We start from the raw sequence: 19209 nt of genomic DNA on the forward strand, positions 1-19209 counted from the left end.
TTCATGTCATCCTATTATAATCTCAAAGTCTCTACCCATCAGTAAGTAGGATGTCTGTAGCAATCGCAATAGCACTTAGATTTGTTTACCATTCCAAAGTGCTGGGTTCTGCTATTGCTATTGCTGCAGACATCCTACTTATTGTGGGGAAAATATTAGCATTATTTTACATCTGTTGGGCATGGGAGGCTCTGAGGTTTGATCCATTAAAACAATTCTTAGGTCTTCCTGACCGAGCCAATGAGTGAATGCATAATTCTTCTCTGGCTTGCAAGAAAGTGAGACCACTACATCTGAATCTTAACAAAGTCCCCCTCCTCTTATTCAGTAGGTAGGGAATAGAGAAAGTGATACTATTAAATACCTATAAAGGAGAATATTTATAGATCAACACTGATGATGTTACCTAGTTTGAATAATGAAATATCTGCAAGAAAATGACAAAGCTTAGAAAGCACTCAGACTTCTCATTTTAGCCTTGAGCTACAAATATTCCACTTTGCTTTCAGTTGATTTTACTTGGATATGTAACTTTGCATTCTTCCTTAGTTGGTCCACCAGCTCTAGTGCCTTTCTACCTGCAGTGGTACATTTTCTACTTCGTTGTTCAGCGCAAAAATTGGGTGGTAAGTAGTATTTCCACTATGGTTCCAAAATATAGATTTTTTTTATTCTTTATTGGCCACGTGTGATGGGACACACAAGGAATTTGTCTTTGGTGTATATGTTCTCAGGGTACATAAAAGAAAAAGATACATTTGTCAAGAATCATGAGGTACAACACTTAATGATTTTCATAGGGGTTAAATAAGTAATAAGGAAACAATCAATATTGATAAAAATCTTAAGAATACAAGCAACAAGTTACAGTCATACAGTCATAAGTAGGAAGAAATGGGTGATAGGAATGAATGAGAAAAAACTAGTAGAAATAGTAGTGCAGACTTAGTAAATAGTTTGACAGTGTTGAGATAATTATTTGTTTAGCAGAGTGGTAGCATTTGGGGAAAAAAACCTGTTCTTGTGTCTAGTTGTCTTGGTGTGGGGTGCTCTGTAGCGACGTTTTGAGGGTAAGAGTTGAAACAGTTTATGTCCAGGATGTGAGGGGTCAGTAAATATTTTCACAGCCCTCTTTTTGACTCATACAGTATACAGGTCTTCAATGGAAAACAGATTGGCAGCAATGGTTTTTTTTGCAGTTCTGAAGTCTGTTTTATCCTCTGAAGTCTGTGTCGGTCCTGTTGGGTTGCAGAACCAAACCAGACAGTTATAGAGGTGCAGATGATAGACTCAGTGATTCCTCCATAGAACTGTATCAGCAGCTCCTTGGGCAGTTTGAGCTTCCTGAGTTGACCTACAGAGAACATCCTATGTTGTGCTTTTTTGATGATGTTTTTGATGATATTTGTAAACCACTTAGAGGTTGCACTTCTTTGTAGCATAATAAAGGGAGCCACAGCAAAAATGTAGGTGAGTTTTTAGGATTCTGCAGATGCATTTTGGTATGGGATTACACCATAATATTTGACAGAATATTTATCTGTTTTTTTGTGGCAGGATTTGGCTTGGATGGTGACCTTCTATCTTCGGTTCTTCATAACATACTCATTTCTACTAGATTTCAAGAGCATCTTGGGTCTCTTTCTCCTGCTCAGGTGAGTTCCATTCGATCCCACTTTCCCTGATTTCTTCAGGTTGCCATGCCGTGTCCTTGAAGGGAAAGTTTTCTGCCTTATGCAGCCATGGTTTGCCGATCAATTTCCGGTCACAATTCAAAGTGTTGGTTATGACCTTTAAAGCCCTTCATGGCATCGGACCAGAATATCTCCGAGACCGCCTCCTGCCGCACGAATCCCAGCGACCGATTAGGTCCCACAGAGTGGGCCTTCTCCGGGTCCCGTCAACTAAACAATGTCGGTTGGCGGGCCCCAGGGGAAGAGCCTTCTCTGTGGCGGCCCCGGCCCTCTGGAACCAACTCCCCCCGGAGATTAGAACTGCCCCTACTCTTCCTGCCTTCCGTAAACTCCTTAAAACCCACCTTTGCCGTCAGGCATGGGGGAACTGAAACATCTCCCCCTGGGCACGTTTAATTTATGCATGGTATGTCTGTGTGTGTGACTGTTAGCATATGGGGTTTTTTAAATATTTAAATATTTTAAATTTGTCTGATTGCTTATGATTTGTTTTTACATGTTGTGAGCCGCCCCGAGTCTTCGGAGAGGGGCGGCATACAAATCTAAGTAATAAATAAATAAATAAATAAATAAATGTGTTTGGCTTTCAAATTCTGCATTTCCCAAGACATTGTAAGAGTTCATTCTCACACAGTTGAGAGGACACCAATCGGGGCAAATTGAATAAATGCATACATCAATATTCAGACCCAAAACCAGAATTTTGCTTTCTCTCTTGCTTGAGTGCTTGGATTCACGCCAGGAATGGAATGCTTCAGCTTTCCCTGAGAGGATGTTGTGGGATGAAGCATGCTCACATGCAATGCCCTTTTGCATCTATAGATGCATTGTGTCTTCTCAGAGTTGCTTTTCAGCAGATGGCAACATCTAGTCAACTTTTGTTGATCTTGCAATGGCCAAGATTCTAAGCAGCTTTGGCCATGTTTATAGTACTTGAATTGGAGAAGTTTCAGAGTTGTTGATTAGACCTGGGAGTCTTAAAATCTTTCTGGAGGAAGAGAATGTCAAATCCCTTTCATCATATCACCAAGATGTGGCATGTATACCCTCATATAGGGTTGAACTCAACAAGAACATGTATTTTGCTTTCTTTTTCTTTCCATCAGAGTTAAGGTCAGAATTTTCTCTTCACATCTTCACAGCCATTATACTGATACAGTGATCCCCCGGGTATTGCGATCCCGATCATTGCGAAACGGCTATATGGCGATTTTTCAACCCGGAAGTCAAAACACCATCTGCGCATGCGCGCCCTTTTTTTCTATGGCCACGCATGCGTAGATGGCGCCGGGCAGATCAGCTGCTGGGCGGCTTCCCTGGGTCTTCCCCCTCTTGCTGGCGGGAGGGCGAGCGGCGGGCATCAGCGAGGAGTTTCCCCACCGCCCACGCAAACTCCTCGCTGCTGCCGTGCCCGCCGCTTGTCTTGTCCGCCGCCTGCCTGCCCGCGCACCTGCCACTCGCCTGCCCTTCGCCCGCCCACGCCGTTCGCTCACGCTGCTTCCCAGCTGAGTCCTGAAGCGAATTGGCTTCAGGACTCAGCTGGGAAGCGGCGCGAGCGAGCGGCGCGAGCGAGCGGCTTGTCCACCGCCTGCCTGCCCGTGTGCCCGCCGCTCGCCCGCCCTTCGCCCGCCCACGCCGTTCGCTCGCGCCGCTTCCCAGCTGAGTCCTGAAGCGAATTGGCTTCAGGACTCAGCTGGGAAGCGGCGCGAGCGAACGGCGTGGGCGGGCGAAGGGCGGGCGAGCGGCAGCGAGGAGTTTGCATGGGCGGTGAGGAAACCCCAATCTTCGGCTCCTCGCTGCTGCTGCGGAAGTAAAAACACCATCTGCGCATGCGCAGATGGTGTTTTTACTTCCGCAGCGCTACTTCGCGAAAAACCGGTCATTGCGAGGGGTCCTGGAACGGAACCCTCGCAATGATCAGGGGACCACTGTATTTTCTCAGTAGAAAAGAAATGCTAAATAGGCTATATCCCAAGTCTACTTTTACCATGAAAGTTGATGGATTATGTGCCATCAAGTGGGTTTCCACCCATTGCTTCAACTTGTTTGCGGTGGTTTTGACTCTTTTGACAACATAAATTTTCTCCACGAGAATAGAGATTAGTCTGCTCTAATTCAAAAGGAAATCTACAACTCCAAAACTGGAATTCTTCCTGTCCCATCAAAAAGAGAACCAATTTGGTGTGACGATTAAGGTGCTGAGCTAGAGAGTGTGCATTTTAGTTGCCCCTTAGGCGTGAAAGCCAGCTGGGTGACTTTGAGCCAATCCCTTTCTCTCAGTCCAACTCACCTTTCAGGATTGAGACTGTAGGAAAAATAAGAGGAGAAACATCACATACACTATTTTGAGTTGTATAAAATAAAGATGAGAAATTATTGTTATGGTTATTGTTAATTGTTACAATCAACATTATTGTTATACTTACGGTATTATTAGTAGATATTTTTAATATGCCACTGTTATTCTAAATAATAATGATCATGAAGTCTTCAATAGCTCATTTTTTTCTTAAAACAAATATATCTCATATTTGTTTAGTTTACTTTTGTTTAATTTTCTTCTAATTGCATTTTCCCTTAATTCTGTTCCTCTTCTGGTGTTTCTCCTCTACTTTCAAACTGCTTTATTTGTACTTTTGTGTAGGTTGCAAAAATTGTAATCTGCTTTTATTTTTGCTGCATAGAATCATAGAAAGTCACTGGTTTGTCTGGGTGACACAAATGAACCACATCCCAATGGCCATTGATTATGATAAGAACATGGACTGGGTTTCAATGCAGGTGAGATGCACCTCCTCCTCAACCCTTATTTCAGGTGACATATCTTATTCATATATAAATGTGATATAATAGATGAAGTGGAAGAAGGGAAGAGGGAAAAATGAAATTTTCCTTCTGAGGAAAAAGACTGGTGTGAGGCAAGAACTGTCTGATCTCAAGTTCTGAGTCTATAGATATGAGGTATGATGAAATAGACTTTGCCCCTTAAAATCCTCCCTCCCCCAAATATTTAGACATGCAGACCAAGATATGTCCTGGGATTAAAACATTGCACAAGATTAGTTAAGTACCTGCAAATCATTGAAGAGTTTAGGGGGTTGAGAGCTAGTTGAGATTTTCTGCTACTCTCTGAGATTACAGTGGATGTATTAAGAATTTAAGGAATAAACCATATGTTTGGATTTTTATTTTTATTTTTGCCTGGGGTAGGATGATCAGAGTCATTGCAGACATAACCTGAAAGTCATTTTGATTTTCTGCATTTTGGATTGCAAGTGAGAAAACATTTTTTTTTGTAATACTCTTGATAGCACCTAGGGGTGTTAATTGTTCAACTTGCCTTTTCCTTGTGGGTGCAATTCAATGCCAAATTAAGAGTCCATTATAAGCAGAATATTTATAAAGTGAACCATTCTATTACATAACAACAACAACAATAATAACAACAACAAGAGTTGGAAGGGACCTTGGAAGTCTTCTAGACAACCTCCCTGCTTGAGCAGACAAATGGTTATCTAATAACTTCTTAAAAACTTCCAGTGTTAGAGCATTTACAACTTCTGAAGTCAGGCCATTCCACTGATAAATTGTTCTGTCAGGAAATTTCTCCTTAATTCTAAGTTGCTTCGCTCCTTGTTTAGTTTCCACCTATTGCTTCAACTTGTTTGCAGGTCGAGTTCTAAGGAAATCGGTTTATTTCATCCAGAAAAGTTGAACCTAGCTCTGATTTAGAAACCAACCATAATGTGGCACAAATAAAACCAGGATTCTAGAAAGTAGAGCCATGTGTTGTGACCATTGAAACACTTTTCTGCTTATATGGGACTCACTATGGAGTTATCACACTATCTTTATTTAGATCCAAAATACAAAATTCTCTTCTTGTTTAGAGTACAGATTGAGAGAGCTGCAGGAAATGTCCAGCCAGAAACAAAATACATTATTAGAGTTGGCTTATTCTTCTCTTCCTTTTCAGCTTCAGGCAACATGCAACGTAAACCAGTCCTTATTCAACGACTGGTTTACAGGCCACCTCAACTTCCAAATTGAGCATCAGTAAGTACATTTGTCTTAGGGGAAATGGAACTTTGGGGAGAGGGTGTTACAGTTTCAAATAACCCATAGCCTAGAAAACAAAGGGGATATTGCTTGATAATTGTGTTTGCTACATCTTTCACTGTTGTTCTCACCATATTTGTCTTCTGAAGTTTCACATATGATCCCGAATGAAGAGGAACATAAGTATTATACAGAATAAAAATATTCAATAAGCTCTCCCAGGTTCTTTCAAACCCTATTATTCTATGTTCTACTAATTCATCAGACTCATTCCAAGGACTATCAAGTTGACTTTTATATCTTTCATTGCTGACTTACTTAGCACAAATTTCCACTACCATCTTTCCTGAGAACTTAACCAGAATCCTCCTACTTTCTCCTACAAAGCCTGTTCTTTGTTCTTTGTTCCTTTGCCTGCTTATTCACCAATTGTTCATACTTATTTTTCCCTGAGGAAACCAAGCTTCCACTCCCTCCTCTTTTACTTCTCCTGATATCCCAGGCCTAATATCATAACCAGTTTACTCTCAACAAAACTGAATATTTAAATGGGACAATACTTTTCTTCTGCCCTTCTCCTCTTTTGCCAACACGGTTTTTCCTCACCTACAGCACCCTCTCCTGCTCTTCTCCTCAGTGTTTTGAATGGCTGGCCCATAAAAACTGTACATGATTCAGTAGACATAGAGACTTGCCAGGCTCCAACAGCGATGAACGTGGCTAGAAATCACATTTTTTTCTGTTGCAGAAAACAGGAGTTAATTATCTCTCGTTGAGAGGAAACAGTTCTGGACCTTTCTGCACTATAGCAAGTTGGTCATTCAGATCAATTGCCATAATTTATAACCATTCATATTTTGAATGTTTTACACTGTCTGGTGATCCACTCTTTTTTTGGACTGGAAACAGATTTCCTCCAACCCTCCTAGTGTCAATTCAATTCAATTTATTAGATTTGTATGCTCGGGGCGGCTCACAACAGTAATAAAAAACAGTATAACAATGGAAAAAAATCTAATAATAAAATTATATAAAAAACCCCAACAATTAAAAAACCATACAGCACATACATACCAAACATAAAATATAAGAAAGCCTGGGGTAGATATCTTAATTCCCCCATGCCTGGCGATATAGGTGGGTCTTGAGTAACTTGCGAAAAACAAGGAGGGTGGGGGCCATTCTAATCTCCGGGGGGGAGTTGATTCCAGAGGGCCGGGGCCGCCACAGAGAAGGCTCTTCCCCTGGGGCCCGTCAAATGACATTGTTTGGTCGACGGGACCCGGAGAAGGCCAACTCTGTGGGACCTTATTGGCTGCTGGGATTCGTGTGGTATGATAGATGCTTGTTACAGACTCCTCATTCTAGACTTCCCATTCAGATAGTTCAATCTTTCAGCCACTGTACTCTGACAAGACCCATTACAATAATTTGTGAAGATGGTTAAGGGGAAAAAATGGCAAGGCATAGCCATAGAAGGAAAACCCAGTATGAAATCAATTTTAGATATGTCTCTGCCTGTTTTGCTTAAGAACTCAATCAAGCTAGGCAAGAGATGCCAGAACTCTGCTTAGGTGCTTCTTTTAAACCTTTCTGTTTAAGAGGTTGTTGGGTTTGAGGGTATGCTTATTTCATTGTTATAAGAAGGGGAGCACTAGACTGCATGACATCTTAGATCTCATCTCATCTCTCTCTCTCTCTCTCTCTTTCATGTAGCCTTTTTCCAACCATGCCTCGACATAATTACTGGAAGGTGACCCCTTTGGTGAAGTCCATTTGTGAAAAACATGGCATCCAGTATCAGTCTAAGCCTTTATTCACAGCATTTGCAGATGTTGTATGGTAAGCATTGACACTTATAATAAAGTTCAACCTTTCTTGTCCCAAAGATACTTTCCCAAAAGGGAAATTAAATGGCATTTCTTGTTTTTTCCATGAAAATGTTTCACTTCTCATCCAAGAAGTGTCTTCAGTCCTCAACTTTTTTAGCTTCTTAGATGAAAGAAAAATGCTTTCAAAGAAAAAAAAACAACCCACGAAGTCCAATTGCTTTTGGGAAAAGCACCTTTGTGATAACCATAACCTGAAAGATAGAAAATCTCCATAGACATTTTTTGGCAAAGCAATTTAACTGATGAGAATGCATTTTTGGAAAGACTAAGGAAAATAACTGACAGAAATATGTAAGAACTATTATCTAGACGAAGGAAGTTGAAACTCAAGCTAGAGAAATGAAATAATATTCAGAATCAGTTTGAGCAGATGTCGCCTTGAGTCATTTAACCATAAGGAAGAGGAGGAACTATATTGACTTATGAACATAATGTAGCCTGCTCATCACAATTGTAAGTCATGACTGTCATAAAACAGGTTGGTCACAAATTGGTCACAGATATAGAATTGTCCTATGTGGCCTGGCATTTATGCAATCATGATAAGATAGTGGTATAGATGTTTGTGTAATACGGGCACTGAAAAAGCACATATTCTATTATTTCACTCTGTCCAATGTCATGTTCCAAATAGCATCCGAGAAATAAATAAGAGTCCAAGGCTTCACCTTCAAAATTCCAGTTTATTAACAGGGTCATGTTAGCACAACTGGAGAAACACGAATCTAAGGTATCTCCACCCAGGTTAGAGTTCATTTCCTTGCATCTCCCCCCACAAGCCCATCACATGAACCATACATCTTCTGCCAGCGTAACCTGCAACTCCCAGAAGCTTCCGGCCAGATGCTGAACAAAGGCTGACCTTGAGAACCTAAAAGGAATGTGTCATGGCATGCAGCCACTCTCCCCAGGTTCTCATAGCAAGAAACATTCTAAAGCATTTAAATGTGGCAGGCCAGAGGCTTCAATAAAATATGGCATAAGCTTTGAGTCACAAGAGCATTGTCTCCCTGGGTTAGGAATCTTCCTGTATCAGCCTTCAAGGAGAGCTGAGGGAAGGGCTGGGTTAGATAAGATGTTTATTTACATTTATTTATTAACTTAGCTTGCAAATAATTCACTATGGTGTGACTGGTTGGCTTATAATATTAAAAAGAATAAAACACAGAATATAGAATAAAATACAGAAACAAATTATCAGCTATAACTAAAAGATGGGAGGAAGAGGTGGAATGTGTTATTAATCTATCAACCACCTACAGTGTGATGGTCCCCCATTGGCTAAGTATCCCCTGGGGAGGCAAAGTATCTGTTTGTCCTAGCTAGATGCAATTAGTGCAAACACACAGGAGAATCATTGCAGCCTGGATAGGAAAATGTGGATCTGCCAATCAAGGATCATAACTCTTGAGCAGAAATGTCCTTTGGCTTGTAGAGTGAAAGAAAAGATGAGGTGTGCTGTTTCTTTTGTGCTTCAGGTTCTCTTAATGCAGGAAAGTCCCTTCAGACTGGGAAGCAGATGAGAGCATACTTTCTATGAAGATACTGCTTATCTGGAGTTTATTTTGCTTACAAGGCAGTTTCTTTTGATATGATTTGAAAGTTATCTGAATTCTTTGACTACTGCTGGTAGGGAACTCTCAGAGGAGTCAGGGCCAGGGTCACTTTCGTGTTATTGGTGAGGAACTGTGGTGACAGCTTTTTCTAATATGAGTCAAATGAGAGACAGCAGTGTGAGATGGTTTAGAACAGGGGGCTCCAACCTGGGCAACTTTAAGACTTATGGACTTCAACTCCCAGAATTCCTCAGCCAGCTTTGCTGGCTAAGGAATTCTGGGAGTTGAAGTCCACAAGTCTTAAAGTTGCCAAAATTGGAGACCCCTGGTTTAGAAGATAAGCAGTTTAATAGTGTAGATGTTGGTGCTTGACATCCATATTGCTATCAGCACTTGTGCGTGTGTGTGCGTGTGTGTGTCAGAATCGTTTTGAGGTCTGCTAGCTTTTTTCTCAGATTTCTCAAAATGTGTTCTGTATTTTTATACCTTTAACTTCCTCCCTTAAAGTGCCTTTTGGCTCTTCACTCTTGATGTGGCTGGCAGATTTACTGGCATGCACCTGCCGGCAGATTTACTGCTACTTACATTTTTATGGATCTTATCAGGACCATCTGTTACTTCCCAGTAATGAGGCTGACTTATTCTTAAAGACCCTGAGTTTGGATGTGATGAGTCTGCCATAGAATGGATTTCTAGAGGAGTTGCTTTTTTGGTAACACAGCAGTAGTTGGCTGCATTAACTGTTTCCAGATGCCCTGTTAACATTGTTGGAGAGACTGTCAAAATGTCAATGGTGCCAGCTTCTGCTGCCATTTTAACCCTCTGATTTATTTATTTATTTATTTATTTATTTATATTTATTTATATTTGTTTATATTTATTTATTTATTTATTTATTTATTTATATTACCTATTTACTTATTTACTTATTTACTTATTTACTTATTTACTTATTTACTTACTTACTTACTTATTTACTTATTTACTTACTTACTTACTTATTTACTTATTTACTTATTTACTTATTTATTTCTTTATTTATTTATTTATTGATTGATTGATTGATTGATTTGATTTGATTTGATTTGATTTGTATGCCGCCCCTCTCCGGAGACTCGGGGCCCCTAACAGCAACAATAAAGCAGTGTACAATAGTAGTCTGATGTTAGAAACAATTAAAAACCCATGCATAGAATTGTAAAGGCCTAGGGGGATGAGGGTCTCAATTCCCCCATGCCTGACGGCAGAGGTGGGTTTTAAGCAGCTTACGAAAGGCAAGGAGGGTGGGGGCAATTCTAATCTTTGGGGGGAGTTGGTTCCAGAGGTCCGGGGCCGCCACAGAGAAGGCTGTTCCCCTAGGTCCTGCCAAGCGACATTCTTTAGTTGACAGGACCCAGAGAAGATCCACTCTATGGGACCTAACTGGTCGCTGGGATTCGTGCAGCAGAAGGCGGTCCCTGAGATAATCTGGTCCGGTGCCATGAAGGGGCTTTATAGGACATAACCAACACTTTGAATTGTGATCGGAAACTGATCGGCAACCAATGCAGACTGCGGAGTGTTGGTGTAACATGGGCATATTTGGGAAAGCCCATGATTGCTCTCGCAGCTGCATTCTGCACGATCTGAAGTTTCCGAACATTTTTCAAAGGTAGCCCCATGTAGAGAGCATTACAGTAGTCTATTGTCATGAAGGATTTGCAAAGGCTTGTTGGAAACTGTCTGCCTTGAACTGCAGTATAGTTTATGTGGTAACTCTCAAAGAAAGGTTGAATCAGGCAAGGTTTATTTCGCTAACAGGACAAGGAAGTCAATTCAGTCAAGAAGCAATGGAGTATTGAGAGCTCTATACAATGATAGCTCTCACTATTTATACAATCTAGCCCAGCAACAGGGCAGTTTTACAAAGATACATTTTTAGCGCCAAAAGAAGGAAACCAATCAACATGCAATAAACAAATCTGAACTTTTGACTTTTACCCTGTCTGGGTAGGTCACCCGGGTAAATATCTAACCATTTAAATTTTGCACTATAAAGATTTCTGCAGAGAAAAGGAAGACCTCATGGAAAGGTTGAGTAATGTGGTTGTGGGAAGCACATGTGACTTGTTCAAGAGATTATCTCCCCTACTTCCCTCCTCTGGTGGGTACTTGGGCTGAAGCTTTGGAAGGCTGAGGAGGAGCCTGACTTGTTCCCGAGGGATTAAGGAGATCCTGAAATTCTACATCTGTTACTTATATTTAGTGTTGTCTCTGTGGTGGGGAGATAGTCAATCCTCATCAGTTTCTTTCCTTATTGGAGGTGTTGGACCCCAGTACCATTACTGGGGCTGGTCAGCAGCTTATTACAGGAGCTGCTAGTTTGTCACCACCTTTGATTCTCTAATTGTCTTTGAGGAAGACTTAGAGTTCTGAGATTGCATAGTAAGAGTAGCCTATAGAAAGAAAATGCAGGTGTTCTAAGATAAGAGCCGCTCCGAGTCTTCGGAAAGGGGCGGCATACAAATCTAATTAATAATAATAATAATAATAATAATAATAATAATAATAATAATATCCCGTGCATATTCAGCTGTGAATGGCATGCAAATTGATGTAAGCATATGAAGAAATCTCCTATGATGACTTGGTTTCCACGAGACACAAACAAGTGTGTGAACTGAATCTGTTGAAAAGTATAGCTTTATACTCTGTTTTCTTTTCAGATTGTATACATCTTTCCCCTTTTATTATTGAAAATTATAATCTCAAAATGTGATGAAAAGCCTGCCATGGCTTATTGACTGAATGGTTTATTCACACATGCAAGTCTCTATTTCATTTTCATCATACAGATAGTCCTTGATTAATGATCACTCGTTTAGCAAATGTTCAAAATTGTGAATATTCTGAACGAATACAAGGATGACAACAGTCCTTGAAATGTGCTGATCATTGTCATTTGAGCATTTGGCAACCGGTCCACACTTTCAACAGTTGCAGCATCTGACAATTGCGTGATCATTCCCAGGAGGGAAGATTGCAAGTTGCTTCTGTTGCTTTCTTCTGTGCTTTTCTTCCTGAAGAACCTGCTACAGAGAATGAGATCTCAGGGACCTTGTACTTCGTAGCACGTACCTGCCTAGAGTGATCCCTGCCCCAATTGTGTAGCAACCTCCTTCACCTGGCTGTGCTTGCATGGTGTCACAGCATCCCTTCCCCCACCCAACCACAATTGCTTGCACAATGCAGTGTTGTCCCCTCACTTACCGGGCTGCACTTCATAACACTCACCTGCCTGTCAGCCTGCTTGCAAGATGCCTAAACTTTGGATTTCCTACCAGTTTCCCCATTTACTTTGCTCGTTGGAAGCTGGCAGGAAATCGCAAGTTATAGTCACATGAAATCCTTGCTTAAGGACCTGCAATCTTCACATAATGAAGGCAGTGGGGACTGCCAGGATTTTCATAGTTAAATGATGTAATTAGATAATGTTGTGCTTTACATCATATGGCTTGGTGATAGAAATTCTGATCCCAATTGCTGTTGTAAGTTGAGGACTATCTGTATATCATCTCATAATAAGTTGATGTACATAAATAAATCCCGTAGCTCTCTACGGCAGATAGATGAGAGCTAGAGTCAGCGCCCCAAATAGCATCTGAGAAATAAATCAGATTCCAGGCCAAATTTCTCATCCAAGGTTCGATTTATTAACAGAGCCATGTTGCCATCTTAATACTAACTTCCTCCCAGTACCCCACCCAGGTTAATATTCATTCCTCCATCCCCATACCCACAAGTTCACCACGAGGACCACTCTTAGTGCAGGGATGACACCAACCTCCTCCTTACATCCGTTGGTTCAGAACAAACGATGACCTTGGACTCTAAGAAAGGAATGTGTCATGACTAGTAATTTTTCCTCTCATGCAACTACCCCTCCCAGTTCCCATGATACTATTCTACCGTGGCAGGCCAAAGTCTCTAACTCCAAATGATGGCTTCGGCCTGACAGCTAGTTTGTCGAAGGGGGAAGAGGCTACCTCACCCGTGGCTGAGGTAATTCCAAAGCATACCATAAATTATTCAGATGGGATGTATGCAGGGGTGGGCAGCAGGCAAGACGGGGTGGAACGCAGTTCCACCAGCATAAATTTATTTATTTATTGGATTTGTATGCCGCCCCTCTCCGAGGACTCAGGGTGTCTCACAGCATAAATAAAGCTGTGTGTCCAGCTCCAGCTGACCATCCCACCTTCCATCCTCCTCCTTCTCCTCCTTGGAAAGTGGCAGGGAGACCAGCACTGGCAGGAGTTGCAGGCTGCCCATTTCCTCCCCCCATTTTCTCAACAGCTGATTGGCACCCATTCGCCTAGCTACCCAGCCTGAGGCAAGGGGTGACCCAGGAAGGTGAATGTGGGAAACACGAAGCAAGTTGTCACTCCAGAGAGCAACACTGGTGAGGTTGTAAATCAAAGACTTAACAGTTCACTTGAACGATGATGATTGTTGAAGCCACTCCCACTTGGTCATATGGCCGGCAAGCCACTCCTACCCACGCCCACAAAATAAGCCACACCCACAGTGTGTCAGTAAAAAATTTGGCTGCCCATTACTGGATGTATGATATTGTAATGACAAAGAGAAAGATGAACGAATGAAATGTTGGTGAACCTCTTTGGCACCGAGTGCCAAAATAGGAGTGGATATGCATGCGCAGGGAGCACTGGAAATCAGAAGAGCATCTCCTCGGACAGTTATGAATCAACGTTCTCTGCTGCCCTTGCTTCCAGCCAAGGAAGACATACAACTACCGTGTTTCAAAGGATATGAAGAATCACCATCTGAAGAAGAGGCTGCTGCAGTACTACTGGCAGGCTCACTCTGGCCACTGCACTTCCTACCACCAAAAGGCAGAGTGTCAGGAAACGCCCAAGAATGGCTTGCTGGAGTTGTGAATCCCAGTTGAGCAGTGGCTGCATGTCCTGGTGACTCTTATTGAGGACCTTTTTGAATATTGGCCCCAATGCCAAGAACACCGAAGAGCTGCTATGACCACTTTCCATCCCTATGCAGCTAAATGAGCTGAGGTGGCACAGTGGGTAGAGTGCAGTACTGTAGGCCACTAAAGCTGACTGCTAGATCTGCAGATCAGCAGTTCAAATCTCATCACCGGCTCAAGGTTGACTCAGCCTTCCATCCTCCCGAGGTGGGTAAAATGAGGACTTGGATTGTGGGGGCAACATGCCGGCTCTGTTAAAAAGTGCTATTGCTAACATGTTGTAAGCTGCCTGAGTCTAAGGAGAAGGGCAGCATAAAAAACCCAGAATAAATAAAAATAAATAAATACATGGGGCTGAGACATGTGCCCTAGTCCTGGACTTGCTAACCGACATCAAGCAGATTTGCTAACCAAAATCAAGCGGCAGCCAAAAGGTTCAAGCTGCTCCTGGTCATTAACAAGCCTCAGATGGACTGGTTCCTCAAGTGAAGATGGCTTCAATTCATTGGAGTGGTTGCTGGCAGACATCGGCACCATCTTTGCTGGGGGGGGGAGGCGTTGGCTTCTACACCACCAACTCCCCCAAGGCCTGTTACTACATTGCGGAGAACTGCGGGACCAACATCATTGTGAGGGATAATGACAAACAGCTACAGAAAATCCTGAAGGGGGAGAAAACATTCCCTTCCAGAAAAAACAAACCCCTGCTGGTTTGGGGGGCTGATACATATGACTTCCATGCCTTCCGTGCATTAACTGTCTGCTGTGCTCGATATTTATATTTTTTGTCTTTGGGTGTGTGTGCTTTTATGTATGTGTGATGATGTGGATGGATTGGATAGAGTGAATGGGGTTGGAGTGACTGAACTGGGGAGGAATGAGAGACCCAGGGGCAATAGATGGAGCCCCCTCTGCTGAGTGTGCAAACAGAAGTAGATGGGGGCTCGATTATGACCTCTGGCCTGGTATGGGTGGGAGGTTTTGCCTGCATGGGAAGGGGATCTTTGGGGAGTTGGAGAAATGGGGTATTGTGGTTATAACTGGGAAAAGGTAGATATGGCAGGAGCCTTGTGGTAGCCACTTCCCAGGAATGAGGACTCGCTGTTTCAAAGCGATTACCTGTTCCAGCCCCTTTGGTTTTGGTTCACTGGGCTCATCTCATATACCTGGTGACTTGAGAGGTCAGGACCCTGGCTCAAGCTGCTACTGTTTAATGCTAGGTCTATTGTTAACAAGGCTCCCCTTGTTCAAAATTTACTCCTGGAAAAGGGGGAAGACCTGGCATGTATAACTGAAATTTAGCTGGGCCAGGAGGGTGGTGTTCCCCTCTCAGAGATGTGCCCAAATGGGTTCTAGGTATTGCATCAGTCGCAACTCCAGGGAAGGGGTGGAGGAGTGGCAATTATTGTCCGGAAATGTCTTGGTTCTCACGGGATCCCTGTCCCAGAATTTGTTGGATGTGAGATTCTCCTCTTGAGGTGGACTCAAGGGTTCAGTTGGGTTTGTTGTTGACATACCTGCCTCCCAGCTGCATTGCAACAACCTTGCCTGCACTGCTAGAGGCAGTAGCTGGGTTGGCGGTGAAGTTCACCAGGATATTGGTATTGGGGGACTTCAACTTACTATCACTTGGCAAATTCTCAGTTGCGGCTCAGGAGTTCATGGCTTTTATGACAACCATGGACCTGTCCCAAGTAGTTTAGGGTCTGACTCATGGGGGGGGACATACACTTGACCTAGCACATTCCTCTCAGGGCAGTGGAGATATGGTCTGGGATTAAGGGGTATAGCTGCTTCTCCCTTGTCATGGTCAGTTCATTTCCAGTTGAGGTTAGACTTTAAGGCACCGCTCCTCCATTGCATTGAGTTAGAGCCGCTTAAGTGGTTCCACCGCAGATGCCTAAAGGACCTGTAGGGTTCCAGAGAAAGCTTGGGGACATACCCGACTCCCTTGTCCATAATCCAGCTGAGTCCCTGGTGGTTTCTTGGAATAGAGCAACATTTGGGGCATTGGACCAGATTGCGCCTTTGTAGCCTCTCCGTGGCGGTAGGATCCAGGAAAGCTCCATAGTTTACCAAGGAGCTCTGGGAAATGAAGCCCTAGAAAAGACGTGTAGAGTGATGCTGGAGAACCACTGAATTGGGTCAATTCAGTGAAGCAGTGGGTGTGATGTGCTGGTGCCTTGAGGCTGTGAGGATCTGGATGGGAGTCAACAGGCTCAGACTTAACCTTGAAAAGACTGAGTGGCTGTAGATATTGCCTTCTAAAGACTATGTCAACTTCATCCTTGGCTCTTGGTGGGGGGATGAAATTGTCCCTCTCAGAACAGTTTCAAAATTTGGCTGTCCTCCTAGACTCACAGCTAAAACTAGATCAACATTTGACAGCTGTTGCAAAAGGGACCTTTGCACAAGTTCATCTAGTGTACCAATTGCAACCCTACCTGGATGGAGAAGCACTCCTCACAGTCAATCATGCTCTTGTCACCTCACAATTAGATTATTGCAATGCGCTCTACATGGGGCTACCCTCGAAGAGTGCTTGGAGACTAAAACTGATCCAGAGTGCATCTGCGCAAGGTGCACCCACATTTCACCAATCCTCTGTGAGCTGCACTGGCTCCTTATTGGTCTCCAGGCACAATTCAAGGTGTTGGTCATCACCTTTAAAGCCGTACAAGGCTTAGGACCAGGTTATCTTCAAGACACCTTTTGCCATGCAGATCCTAGCGACCAGTGAGATCCCACAGAGTTGGTTTCCTTCAGGTTTTGTCAGCTATGAGTGTACGGAGAGGGGCAGCATACAAATCGAATTAATAATAATAATAATAACAACAATAACAACAACAACAACAACAATAATAATAAACAACTGTGTTGGCTGGTCAGCTCACGGGGGAAGGCCTTCTCTGTGGCTGCCCCGGTTCTCTGGAACCAATTACCCCCAGAGGTCAGGACTACACCCACTGTATTGGCCTTCCAAAAAGCAGTTAAGACCAGGCTTTTCTGTCATGCGCAGGGCTGTGGTGCTCACGGTTATAATTGGCGAGATCTGGCCATTCTCTTCAGTCCATGGATGATCCTTACGTTTCTTACCTTACCATTCATATTTGTATGATATGTATGGGTTTTAATTATTTTAATGTTTAAGATGGAGAGGGGTGGCATACAAATCCAATTAATAAATGTTTTAAAGACTTTTTTCTGATGTTAAGCTGCCCGGAGTTCTTTGGGAGTTGGGCAATATATAAATTAAAATAATAATAATAATAGTACTATCTTAATCCCTGTAATTTAATTCTCTCTCCAGTCCATGGATGACCCTTACATTTCTTATCCTACCGTTCATATTTGTTCATTATTGTATATGCCACATTTCCTTGCTAAACTGTTAGTGCTTCTTTGTGATTTCTTCATAGTGCCTGAGCTAGCTTTAACTCTTTTCTACTCTTTCTTCTAGCTCTCTCAAGGAATCGGGGCAACTCTGGTTGGATGCCTATTTGCACAAGTAGGAACCAAACACCATCCTTTGCGGGACAGTTTTTCCCATCCTCATTACCTCTGCAATTGAAAAAATCCAGTGCCTGGTTCAGTCAGGGGAGATTACTCTTGTGAGCTGAATTCTGAAATGTGGTGTTGCTGCTCCAAACATTCTCATGTTTCCCCTTTTAACTTCTGCATCTACCTTCTCTCCTTTCTGTCTGAGGATCTGAAAGTTTGTTCAAAAATGCATATTCTTCAGCCTTGAGGATCAGAAAGCAATATCAGGAAAGGTCTTCACTGCCACGTTACTAAACTTGGTGTTTAGCAAAACAACAAAAACAACACCTACCTTAGTTGCCTTTTCATTGTGGAGTACAAGAGCCTATTTTGTGGAAGCAATTGAAAGGAGAGAACGTGGAAAGAGAAATTCAGGAGCTGGGAATAGAAACCCTTGGTAGGGAAGGTTCAAAATTGGGCCATAGCTTAGCACTGGAGAAGTTTGGAGAAGGAGGAAACAAAAGAGACTACAGAGGTTGGTAGTCTTGATTGAAAGCAGCATATGAACGAAATAAATCAATGATTTATTTGAATAGAAATTAGTCAATTCCTGGATGCAATTCACAAACACTAGAGAGTGGTTAGGCAAGCTTATGGTAATTACAGGGAGGAAAAGAGGATTGTATTTTGTGCCACAATTCCCTGACATTCCTGGATGTACTTTACATAAAAGGATACAGAACATAATATAATTATTCAAATGCCTCTTGCATAAGTGTTTAAAGTTAGTGAAAGAAGACTAATGAATGTTGATGGACTTATTAATTATTAGTGCAAATAAGTGCTGTTTGTCTTTGAGCAAATCTGCTGTTACATTTTGGAGGTGCAAGAGGAAAATTAAAACAAATATTTCAGTATTGCTGATCTATTATGGCTACTTTCTCTGCCTGAATTAAACTTTGTTCTCCAGGAGGGCTAAACCTCTAAACTTTATGATTTGTTGACTTCAACTCCCAGAATTCCTGAGTCAGAATGGCTACCAACCCCCAACCCCCCCAAAAAAAATATATATTGTATGCTGCTTTTTGATTCTCACACAAGTTGACAGAGCCAAGTCTTCATGCTCTTCATCAGAAAAGTAGGAACCAATATCATCTCTAGGGGCAAAATGTTCCATAGGATGAGGCAATGGCAGAGGAGTCTTTTGCTCTAGTTCCCATCAATCATATTTCTGAAGGGATTCATAAAATACCCCCTCAGCATGATTAGGTAGTATGGGTTCAAGTAATTCGGGTAAAACAACTTCTCAGGTAATTGGTCCCATGCCCTGAGCGGCTTTAAAGATAATAACTAACACCTTGAACTGAAAGCAAACTGGTACCCAATGCAGTTCATATAGCAGAGGTGTTATAACCCAGTCCTTGGGGCATCCAGAACAGCTCACTGGTTCGCATAAGGATAGCCCCATGGAGGGCACATTGTAGTATAAATTAATCCATACTACTAAATGATCCATACTACTAAATGAGCACTGAGAGAAATAT

The 19209-nt window shown here is 42.4% G+C and overlaps 2 protein-coding genes across 2 annotated transcripts in view; both read left to right on the plus strand.

Moving 5' to 3' along the window:
* LOC139175464 (acyl-CoA (8-3)-desaturase-like) overlaps positions 1-18582 on the plus strand; it is a 48023-nt gene extending 29441 nt beyond the window's left edge. The window contains exons 7-12 of the mRNA XM_070766592.1: positions 550-626; positions 1558-1655; positions 4379-4475; positions 5671-5750; positions 7470-7595; positions 17646-18582. Of these exons, the coding sequence (XP_070622693.1) occupies positions 550-626; positions 1558-1655; positions 4379-4475; positions 5671-5750; positions 7470-7595; positions 17646-17697 (530 nt within the window). The 3' untranslated portion in view covers positions 17698-18582. The remainder of the gene's footprint in view (positions 1-549; positions 627-1557; positions 1656-4378; positions 4476-5670; positions 5751-7469; positions 7596-17645) is intronic.
* Positions 1-19209, plus strand: part of LOC139175661 (veficolin-1-like) — a 940898-nt gene that overhangs the window by 432204 nt on the left and 489485 nt on the right. The gene's annotated exons all lie outside the window — the stretch shown is intronic.

The sequence above is a fragment of the Erythrolamprus reginae genome, chromosome 1 (assembly GCF_031021105.1).
Source record: "Erythrolamprus reginae isolate rEryReg1 chromosome 1, rEryReg1.hap1, whole genome shotgun sequence".
NCBI classification, from domain to species: domain Eukaryota; kingdom Metazoa; phylum Chordata; class Lepidosauria; order Squamata; family Dipsadidae; genus Erythrolamprus; species Erythrolamprus reginae.